Raw genomic sequence first — 11,726 nt, 5'->3', positions numbered from 1 at the left:
TTGAAGGCAGGAAGCTTACTTACGTGCGTTTTTGCTAGTCGGTAGACGTTGTCCAGCAGTGAAGCAGTAGTACCATCGATGAACACCTTGGCCACGTTTTTGCTCGCCATGCGGGAGAGGATCTTCTTCTGGGCTCGGAGACCGATGTCTTTCGCTTTGAATGCATTATCGGTCATAACTGAAAATAAATAGAAGAAATAGTTTAAATGAATTCTGAACATTAGTTGCTGATGAGCTTATAATAGTTATAAATAGTTGCTTATTCAAACTAGAGACCATTGTTGATTAATCATACAATTATTCATGATTTCAAATTATAATAAAATATGATTAAATCGGTTGTCATAGATTTTGATACCATTTTAATTCATATTATGGAAACTTATGCACAAAACCAACTTCGTAGTGCATAAATGGTCGGGGCTCAGCCAAACCGCATCAAGCGGCTTTTTGACTGACTTGTGATGTTTTGTTCGCAAAAGGAAAACGGAAAGTATTTTAAGTCAATTCATGCGTACATGTGTTGTAGGAGATCCTCAGTTATGGCGTTGAACAATGCCCGACGCGATTTGTGATTAAGTGAATCTGTTACACGAAAAGTTTGGCAAAACACTTGGAACTTTTTCATTGGCGCTTGGTGTGATTTGGCTGAACCCCGACCAAATGAAAAAATAATTAAGGATAAATGTTTGGTTGCGATTGCGCCCCCCTGCGCGTGAGCGCGCATCTTTTTGCGAAGTATTTTTTATACAAAAACGTAATTCGTGAACATTATCGCACGTCGTCGAGAACAAACAAACAAATTTATAAAATAATGATTTGAAAATAAATCGTTTTATTCGGAGTTTAATTGCGTCAATATTTCCCTCGCGCTCAGTAGCGGTCTTCCAGACCCGGATTATGAAGAAATTGTTTGGCCGTCGAAATGCGCGTGTGGTGCAAGTCAAGTGAAAGAGCAGCCTTCGATCGTTCAGAACCTCAGTGAAAGCAACTCACAAAGATTAATTCAGCTCAAAACGCTTGCCGACAAATTTCGTGCGGTGCAAGGGGAAATTGAGGAAAACCAGGGATATCCTGCAATCGCGTCAGTGTTCGCTGTGCCCGAAGTGTTTTGACGTAGACTTCATCTAAGGGGAAGCCTTGGATACAGAGTGCAAAATGAAAATTTACAAACTGGGGCCGTCACGAAATCATGTAAGATTTCAAACGTTAATAGCGACTTTATCTTTCGATGAATTTTTAAGATTTAAATATCAATCAATTCGCAAATTTTCCACCAATTCGCTAATTGTATTAAAACTATTGATTATCAACGTCAAACTATTGAAAATTTTAGTTCTTTCACGCCTGGTAAAAAAAATCAAAGCCAACCAATTCCGTTCATGCATGCCCAACACGGACATCAGATTGCTGTAACGTACGCACCTTTTGACCCACCGCTTTATTTTCTCTGTGCATAAAAAGAGTCGTGTCTTGCGCGCGCGTCATTTTCGAGATTTCACGGCGAGCGGACCGCTCCGCTAGAGCGTGGATCGTCTGGTAGCGATCTAGTAACAACGGCTCGGTGGCGTTCGGTGGTGTCTGTGGCGATCGTGGCATCAGCATCAGCACGTCATTTCCGATAGAGATTTTACGGAGCGTGAGCCATCTGGTGTCCGTTACAACGAATCATCTTCTTTGTTAGGACCACCATTATATACAGAAGAGAATTTTTTTTACCGAAAATGTCCACCAAAGTGAAAATTGTTCCAACAATGGCGGCCAAAAAAGAAAACTCGTCGTCAGCTGGGTGGTGCGGATAGAATCGATTTGGTTGTCAAACTGAAGCCAAAATTTGCTATTGTGCCGGAGCCAAACATTGAAGATTGTGGTTATGTTCGTTTCTGATCTAATATTGAGAAGTATTGTTATTATTTGGTGAAAAAATAAAAATAAACTTTGTTTGAGTTTTGTATTCTTTGTAACAAATATTCTCACATTATATTTCGAGTGGAAAATTAGTAGGAATGCAACTAAAAAGCACTCGTTACGAAATTTCTTGAGATTCAGCAGCTGATTGGAGCATGAATGTATGTAAACAATCGTTAAGTCATGTAGAGTCTAGCGCATTTGTGCGCCCTCATGCAGCGTGGAAAGAGAAATTCGAAGAGCGGGAAATGTTTGACAGCCGAGTAACTGCAAAATAATTTTGTTTATGGGAGTGATTTCAAAATATTCCTCTACTCGCTTGAGCGCAGAAAAGCGGTTCTATCCGCAGCACCCAGGTCGTCAGTAAGAATATCATTCAAGTGAAATCGTTGCTCACATGCTGTTAGTAATGAATCGCCTGCTTTGAGCGTGCTTACAGCGGCACACTAGGAGTTAACTTTTGGAAATCAGTATGTCGAAAGGCATCTAATGTTTAATATCTCGAAAATAAGCTCCTTAATCGAAAAAATATTTGGTAGGCATAGTAGCGGACACCTTCCTACATGACTGGTACCGAATAGTTTTTCGTGAAAAGTTCTTACTGTTGAGAAAACCCGCGTTAGATGTCTTTCGCCATACAAACTTCTGGCGGTTAACTCATGCTGGCTATTTTACGCATATACTATAGTGCCTGGATGTGACAGCGTCGGGTAGAAAATCAGCCACTGCTAATAATTCATTGCAAAGGCGCAAAATTTAAAACATTTACTATACCAAGAGAAGGGTGTGATCTGCCGTGTTTGATTGTGATGCTATATTTGGGAAAAGATTTTTCTTTATACTACTGAATGGATACAGACGATAGCACGGCAAATAGTTTTTATGCAGCAACCACCGCCGACGGACAACTCCGACGCCATAATAGCAACTTTCAATTTGAAGAGACAATTCGTCTCAAATCAACTATCTTTCGATTAAAATGGGGATCATGAAAAGAAACGATATACACGTGTTGATGTGCCTTTACAATCACTGATAGCAACCAAACCATTATCCAAATTTGAAAGGAAAATTTCATTTCCTACCACTAAATGGCTGCAGCAGCTACCGATGCTTATAAATTTTCTATGTTTATTATCCAACTAACAATGTTGGTGCTAAAAGCATCAACTGCTAGGCTTTGGCTGTATTATATTTGAATAAAAGCAGCCAATGCTGAATAAAAGAAAAGCCTCCGCAAATAATATATTCAATAAATAATATTTCATCTTTTATCGTTTATGCAGCTTTCATATAGCCATAAAACAGCTCTGTCTGAATTAGCAACAAAGTTTATCAGTTAAGAGCTCATGTATGTAATTGAGTTGCTTGTTAGCAACTTCCCATATTACGGTGAGTAGCATTCACAATGAAAACGTTTTCGCTATTGTTATATCACTAAAAATATAGCGTAATGGCGCTATAAATGAACTAACGAAGCTTTTAGGTAACTTCTGTATCTTTGAAGATTACACAACGTTTAGGTAAACTTTATACTGCTTTTTTAAATAGCTTATCAGTATGGAACGTTAAAACAAACGATATTTTAGTTACTAGATAAAGATTGTCGCTTCGGTTCCCTTTGTTCTGCTGTCCGGAACATGTTAGGTACCAAGCTGTCAAATCGTATGCATACGATACGATGCGAGCAAACAAATTCAAATTGATCGTTGAAGTCATGGTGGATGGTAATTTCTCTAGTGTTACGTCTGTTTGTCTGTGGGAGTATGTTCATGTGGGACACAGTCGTACGACAATCGTTTCATATGAATCACTTTATTATTGAATAAATATATACATAAGAGCTCTCTTTTATTATTATTTGTTAAAAATGAAGAAATCGTTTTCTTTTTTAAAATCGAATAATTTATAATAAGGGGTAAAAAGTATACATTTTCATCTTTGTTGTTGGGAGTAAAAAAGACGCATGCTTCGTTTCGTATAGGCTATATACTCGTAACGACGTATAAGGCTATCTGACGTTTATCTTCTTTCTCTTGCACGCGCACAGACGGGATAGGGTTTGTTTTCATACGGAAACGCTTCCGAAACGTTTCCGTATGAAAACAAATCCTATCCTTTCCTTGCGCGTGCAAGAGAAAGATGATTAAACGTCAGATAGCCTTATAGGCTATATACTCGTGACGTATAGGCTATATACTCATAATGGGAAGATCCATAAAGTACGTCACGCAAAAATCGGCGATTTTCAACCCCCCCTCCCCCCTTCGTCACACTTTTTGTATTAACATCTTAAAATTTTTGTAAGAGTCGTCACGCTGCTCGGAACCCCCCCTCCCCCCTAGGAGCGTGACGTACTTTGTGGATGGCCCCTAAATGAGTAAACGAAATATACTCCTTTTATGCGTAGTTCCACTTTTCCAGGATTATGCGTACCGCCAACGGGGGTGTCATTGGGCCAAAATGTGATATGCTCCAAATAAATGTTACAAAGCTCTAGTAGTTAACATTGGAATCAAGTTTAAATTAGTTTGGAACAAGCTTGAACGACGAATTTACCACTGTGTGGGGAAAAAATAATAAATTAGGGAAATTCTTCAAAGTTATATGCTGTTTAACAATTTGCCCATTCTCACCCCTCACAGGGGGTGACATTGGGCCAAGTACAATAAAGCTCAACTGTGACGATGCAACGATTCAAGGTTCCCCCAAACACACGCGACGCGACAGTCGCGACGCGATTCTATCGCTTGGCGACAACGATTCTGTCGCCGTTGGTATGGAAGCGTAACTAGAACATTGCCTGGTGCGACCCAACGACAGAATCGCGGCGACTAATTGTCGCCGTCGCGGCGATGAAATCGCTTAGGTCTGGGGAAGCCTTCAATCGTTCATTAAAAATAATTGCCTGCATTACGGCTCTTACCAACTATGTATGGCAAATCAACCAAAGGCTTGGCCCAATCTCACCCCTTTTCAGCGTGCATTGCTCGTTGCTACGAAAAACCAGAACCGCTATATAAATATTCATAAAATTTGATAAAACAACAACAGATTATCGTAACATGATAACCAGGTATCCATCGATCTAAAAACTAGTTATGTAATAGATTTGTGGGGCATTACTGGCACTATTTTAATACGGATTCATTCGTTCAATAGTTTTACATTCAAATTCCAAGCATTGTGGTACGAGCACAATTAGTTCCTGGAATTTGTTTTGTGATTTCTTAGACGTGAATTTTACTATAATTTCGATCCGTTTGAAGTTTTGATCAAAATTCGTAACAGTTTCTGAGATATTAGGAGTTAAAACATTTTTCGTTTTTGGCCCAATCTTACCCCCTAGGCCCAATGTCACCCCGAACGACGGTACTTTATAGTCCTAAAAGAGTACATTCTGGTTACCGTGTGGATTTTCCTTCTTTGACATTTAGCTCCCCTATCCTCGCCAGCAAAAGATGTTTCGGACAGCGACGACAGCGACAATCTTTATCTAGTAACTAAAATATCTTTTGTCAAAACCGCAATGCAGGGATGCCAGACATACAGACATGTCTGTATTTATACAGACATTTGATCTTGCATACAGACATCATACAGATTACAGACATTATACAGACTTTTGATTAAAGTTACAGACTTTTACAGACATTCAGTTTTCGAAAAATTTGGGCGGCCAAACAGAATCCTGTTGGGCTATCCAATTAAACCATTTTGGGTTTCCAAACAAAATTGTTATGGGATTTCGTAAGGATTTTTATAAAGTTTCCAAACGGTAACATTTTGTAGTTCCGAGCGGAGCTTTTCAGGCTTCTGAACGGGATTCCTTTTGGGTGTCAAAAAGAATCCTTTTAGAATTTCAAACGGATAGATTCTTTAATTCCTTTGTGAAACCTAAAAAGATTCCATTCAGAAGTCCAAAATTCATCCATTCTGAAACACAAAATGATCCCTTTCGGAAGCCCAAAAAGAATTCCATTACGGTGCCCAAAAGACATCCATTCGTACGGATTTCTGTACAGAATTATGTGAACTTCCGAACGTAATCCTCCTGGGTTTACTAACGGAATCTCTTCAAATTTTCGAACGAAATTCTTTTGGGTTTACGAAAGGAATCTTCCAACGGAATTCTGATGGGATTCTGAACATAATCTTTCTTGAATCACGAATGGAATACTTTTGGTCTTCCGAACGGAATCCTTCTGGACTTTCCAAAGAAATACTTCTAGACTTTCGATTGGAGCGTTCTGGGCTTCTGAACGGAATCTTTTTCTGCTTTTGAACAAGGGATTCCCATTAGAATACTTGAGCGATTTCCTATCGAAGCCTTGAAAGGATTTAGCTCGGAACTGCAAAAGGAATCGCTTAAAAAAACCCAGAAGAGTTCTTTCCGAAAGCCAAGACGAGCTCCGTTAAGTTCTTCTTTAAGTGATGAACTTTGTACTGAACTTAAAAATCATATTAATAAAGCTACGAAAAAAAGCTCTGTTCAGAAAACCAAAAAAAATCTCGGTTGGTAAATCCAAATGAGTCCTTTCTCTGGGTTTCCGAACGAAATGATTTAGGATTCTGGAAGGAAATCTATATTTCTGAACGAAATTCTTATAGGCTTCCAAAATAGAGTTCTTTTGGGTTTCCTACCGGAACCTTATTGGGCTGCTGAACGAAATTATTTTGGACTTTACTTTCGAACGGATTGCTTCTAGACTTTCAAGAGGCCGATCGACCACCTACAAAAAATTGAATCCACCGTTAAAAAGCTGAACGATGGAACATGTGTTGAGTGAGACGTCTGTTTCTCTGTGGTATTTTGTTCGAAAGCGCACTTAACTCGACTAAGTATTACAATGACTTTTTGATTATTGTAACTTCGATATTCTACGTTTTCAAAAGTGCACTGTTTTTCAATAATTGTCTCTACACTGAGGATAATCCGCACATATTTATCGGCGAAAATCCATAAATTTTTATTTTAAGATTTATATGTGCACACATAACTATCCACTATCCCTAGACGCACTTAAAACTAATTAGTGTAATATATATCATCAGCAGCTGCACATACTTTTCATTAGCGAAGCACGATTTTTATTAGCCAAACAAATGAATCACAAGTGTGAAGTTGGCTGATCACAATCTATTAGTGTACACATATGTATTACGTGCAGATTATTCTTAGTGTATACAGACAAATACAGACATTTTGCTGAGATTGATACAGACTTATTAAAAATGTATCTGGCATCCCTGCCGCAATGTTTACATTTGATTTTTGTTGCTGGAGCTGTGTATGAGCTATTGATTTCTGTAATGCAGCTACAAAGGTATTCACCTGCTCTTATAGCAGATAGTGTAAGAAAACAAGCTATTTAGAAGCGATATTTCTGTTGACGGCTGCTGTTAAACGATTAGTAGCAGAGTAGCATCTATACAGATCGAGAAAATGTTGCCTAAAACAATTGCAGCAATTGAAGATGCATGAAAGTTAGCCAACAGAACAGGCTGATAGATGTTTGAATAATGGTTGAAATATGCTGAAAGCATAATTTTTAAGCTTATGTGCTAAAAGCAGCATGAGGCTATCTGACGTTTATCATCTTTCTCTTGCTCGCGCACAGACGGAATTGGATTTGTTTTCATACGGAAACGCTTCGGAAGCGTTTCCGTATGAAAACAAACCCTATCCTTTCCGTGCGCGTGCAAGAGAAAGACGATTAAACGTCAGATAGCCTTATGTAGGCTTGTTTCTAACGTTTATACAGCATGAATCTGAAGATAGCGTTAGTAAAACAACCTATAGGGTATGCGAAGAAGCACATCCATAATTTTATTTGTTATTTACATATGTCAAAGTGACGGTGATGACAGAGCAGCGGCCATTGAATCAGGAGATCAGGAGTTCGAATCTAGGTACACTACTAAAAAAGTTTACACACAAAAGACTGTGAAGTATGCTCTTTTGAATATGAAGTATTCAAATATGACTTCAAAGTACGCTCTTTCGTGGGAGAATGGGACTACACACAAAAAGGAATAAATATTATGCACAATTATGACTATATTTTATTCACAAATGATTAACTTTTATTCATAAAAACAATAAAAATGTGTAAAACTTATGCTTTTTATGTATCAAATTTTACTCCTTTTGTGGGTAGTCCCATTCTCCCGCAAAAGTGCATACTTCTCCACAAAAGAGCATACTTTCAGTTTTGCGTGTAGCAACAAAATTTATATTTCAGTTTTCACAACAAAAAAAGAACATTAAATAAATTCCGAAATTTACTGTCCTCTCAAATAATATTTAATCAAATTGAATTCAGTGGCTGTATAAAACTTATTGACCATATTCAAAAAATCTGAATAAGCGCCATTGAAGCGAATTATATTACTAAATGGTTGAATAAAGATTGAGAAAAAATGTGTAACATGCTGTAAAGTAGTTGTGCAGGCACGTCAAAAACAGCTGAATAGATTCGCCAGATTTGCTGGTAAAAGAATTGAATAGAAGTTCTTGATCATATGTATAGCACACATATTCAGCTTGAAGCCGTATAGACGAGTTGAAATAACGTTTACATTGACATTAAATGTTAGTTGGGTAACTCTTCCGTTTCAAATGGGGGCTCTGAGAAGAATTGACTTATGCTTCTTAAGACCTTGTTGAGCATTCACAATCACTAAACAGCAACCAACCGATTCTCCCAATCTTGCGAGAATATTTCACTTCTCTCTCTTAATCCACTATTATATACAAGAGCAAATTTAATATTGAGAGAATTTTACCACATTACGAAGCACATTCTCATGGTGACATTCGACAGATTGTCGACGTATACCGAGCGTACTGGTTATCAAACAACCAGTATGGCTTCCGTAAAGGTCGTTCCACCGTCGAAGCGATTCGATCGGTAGTCGGAACGGCTAAGATAGCAAGAGGTTTGAATAGGCGAGGAATTAGGTACTGTGCATTGATTACACTAGATGTAAAAAATGCCTTTAACAATGCGAGCTGGGCAGCTATAGCTGACTCTTTGCACCGCTTGAAAGTCCCGGATTATCTGTGTAGAATTCTGAAAAGTTTATTTGCTAATCGACACTGTCGATGGGCAGCAATCGATGGTAGTGTCAGCCGGTGTTCCACAGGGATCGATCCTCGGACCGGTTCTGTGGAACATCATGTACGATGGAGTATTACGCTTAAGTCTCCCGGCCGGTGTGAAGATAGAAGGCTTTGCGGATGGGGTAGCTGGCGACACTCTCGAGGAAGTTGAGCTCAAAGCTTCTTATGCGATCGGCAGGGTCGAGGAATGGCTCAACTCGAGGAGGTTATCCCTAGCACACCACAAGACAGAGGTCGTGGTCGTGCATACCCATCATGGGTTGCAGCAGGCGAAGATAAGGGTTGGGACCTACACAGTTAACTCCGTTAGGTCGGCGGTGCATAGTCAGGTACGCAAATTGATAGCGGGTGTTGCGTTGTCAATTATTCGATATGGCGTTTCAACATAATCCGTGGCACTAGAAGCCGAGTACAATGTAAAGAAACTTATCAGAGTACATCGACAGATGTGTTTGCGGGTTGTAAGCGCATACTGCGTCATTGCTGGTATGATGCCGATAGACATCCTGCTGGAGGAGGATGTGGAGTGTTTTAACGACCGAGACGTGGTGCAAGTGCGACGTGTCAAGAGAGCAGCCACGCTGCTCGAATGGCAAAGAGCGTGAGACACTGCAGTCAAAGGTCTTTGTACCCACAGACTGATTCCGGAGGTGTCACACTGGGTGAATAGAAAACATGGTTAGGTTAATTTCCACCTAACACAGGTGTTATCTGAACATGGCTGCTTTAAGAAGTTCTTGCATAGATTCGGATTCGCAGACTCTGCGGATTGTCCGGAGTGCATGGGCGTAGAGGAATCGGCAGAGCATGTGATGTTCGCATGCCCGCGATTTGATGTTGAACGACGTGACATGCTGCTTATCAGCGGCATGGACACAACCCCGGACAACCTCATTGAGAGGATGTGCCGGGATGAAGTTATATGGAATGGTGTGAACACGGCAGCTAGACAGATTATGTCGAAGCTGCAGCGGTGGTGGCGTCTTGAACAAATCCAACGTCTGCAGTAGAGACCCTATCATGCTGTGAACGGGGGGGTGAGCGGGGTCACCCCGGCAGCAAACTTGTCGCGGGTGAGCTGCGGTTGCCCCCGTATGTAAATACGGAGGTCGTTGCGGTTTATTCGCGGAATGTTGTTGCCGGGGTGCTCGTCTCCAATACGCTAGTCAGTGATAAAGACCTTTAGGCCTCTAACACGGCTCGCGATCGACGGGTGGTTGAGGTTACCACCCATAAGTCGATGTTGTGTGTTTTATTATGCCTTTTGGCGTGAGCGTTCTCGATAGCCACCCCCCCCCTCGACGTCTATTGCTTGATTGCGGGCCGGGGGGATACGGACTGGTGAAAGGGTTTTGGTTTTAGTGGGTCGGGTGAGCATTACTATGACACTCATCCCCACACTACTTGAGTTACCTCCTCAGGTGTCTGGTTGCAGATTTCCGTGTACCCTTACTCAAGAAACAAAAAAAAAAGACTCCGACAACTGCCATTGATGTCGATGCACGGGCCGTTCTTCAAAGAATCTCGAACAAAAGGGCTCGCTCGCGCGCGCTGCTTTCTTATAATCAATTTAGTGAGCCCGATACCCAGCCCCTTTGTTGTTCTTTGTGGATGGATCGACATCAGTGGTGCTCGCTCATGTAATTGACGGGTGCTGCAGATCCGGTTTGATATAAATAATCGCGTGGCCGACGTCAGCAACCTCCCGCGCGAGCCCTTTGTTCGATATTCCTTGAAGAGCGGTTTGATAATCGGTCCTTTTTCAGGACCATCATTTTATAAAGAAGAAGGTTTTGTTTGCTGTATTGAAAATTGTCGCACAAATGAAATTTTCTCGCAATGTTCTTACTTTAGTTTTGCTGCTGCTAGTGACTGGCATTAAGAGGAAATGAGAGAATCGCACAATGGAAATTTTATCTCTCATTTTTACTGTATGTCAACAAACCTGTTCTACCAAATTTTTTAAACAAATTCTTTTGAACGCTACCAATGATGATGACAACCGTACGATGAGCTCAAGCTTAACCGCAAACGCGCGCGGGTGAGCAGCTTTTTGAATTGAGGTAGCAATCCAAGTATCATCTGTGATAGTCGTCGGTGATGATTGAGAAAAATGTTTATGCTGAGAAAAGATTATGATAATTATGACCTTTCAAGACGACTTTGAACAATCGCTCAGTTTTATGTATGTGAATCGTTGCATCGTATGTGAAGAATTTATGGCGCTTCTCAGTTAAATACTGAAGAAGACGTTTGCAATCGCCAAAGGATCCCGGCAAAACGCGGCAGTCACCCTTCCTGGCAATCTGAAATGATCCCCTGAAGGTTACTCAAAATCATATTCATAAAACCAGAACACTCGACAACAGATACCACAATTGGTGGAATCTTTTCCTCTTTTTTGCATAGATCGAATCACCTGGGCTAGAGGTAGATTCGATTTGCTCAATTTCGTCATTAATCAAATCGTACTGATTGCTCAGTTCGATAGGAGAAGAATTGTGTTGTATGTTAGAGTTAGAAGGAATATCTGATGTCTCCAGCTTCTTTCTATTTTCTCCGCGCTTGGGCGGGACGGTCTTGAAACCTTGTTTCTCTGAAGGAAGTGGAGAATTCAGAGATTCCCCCTTCCTCTTGTTTTTGTTAATACTCATTGCTGAGCGTGAAGACGTGACCTTCTAAGAGGTTTTTA

At 40.3% G+C, this 11,726-nt stretch overlaps 1 protein-coding gene across 4 annotated transcripts in view; it reads right to left on the bottom strand.

Annotated features, from left to right (window-relative positions):
- LOC134226093 (tumor necrosis factor alpha-induced protein 8-like protein) overlaps positions 1-11,726 on the bottom strand; it is a 94,733-nt gene that overhangs the window by 3,256 nt on the left and 79,751 nt on the right. For all 4 annotated transcript variants that reach the window (XM_062706639.1, XM_062706642.1, XM_062706640.1 and 1 more), the window contains one exon: positions 24-178. In XM_062706639.1, the coding sequence (XP_062562623.1) occupies positions 24-178 (155 nt within the window). The remainder of the gene's footprint in view (positions 1-23; positions 179-11,726) is intronic.

This window comes from Armigeres subalbatus, chromosome 3 (assembly GCF_024139115.2).
Source record: "Armigeres subalbatus isolate Guangzhou_Male chromosome 3, GZ_Asu_2, whole genome shotgun sequence".
Taxonomy (NCBI): Eukaryota; Metazoa; Arthropoda; class Insecta; order Diptera; family Culicidae; genus Armigeres; species Armigeres subalbatus.
The sequence above is the reverse complement of the archived record's forward strand: the minus strand, read 5'-3'. Positions and strand labels throughout refer to the sequence as shown.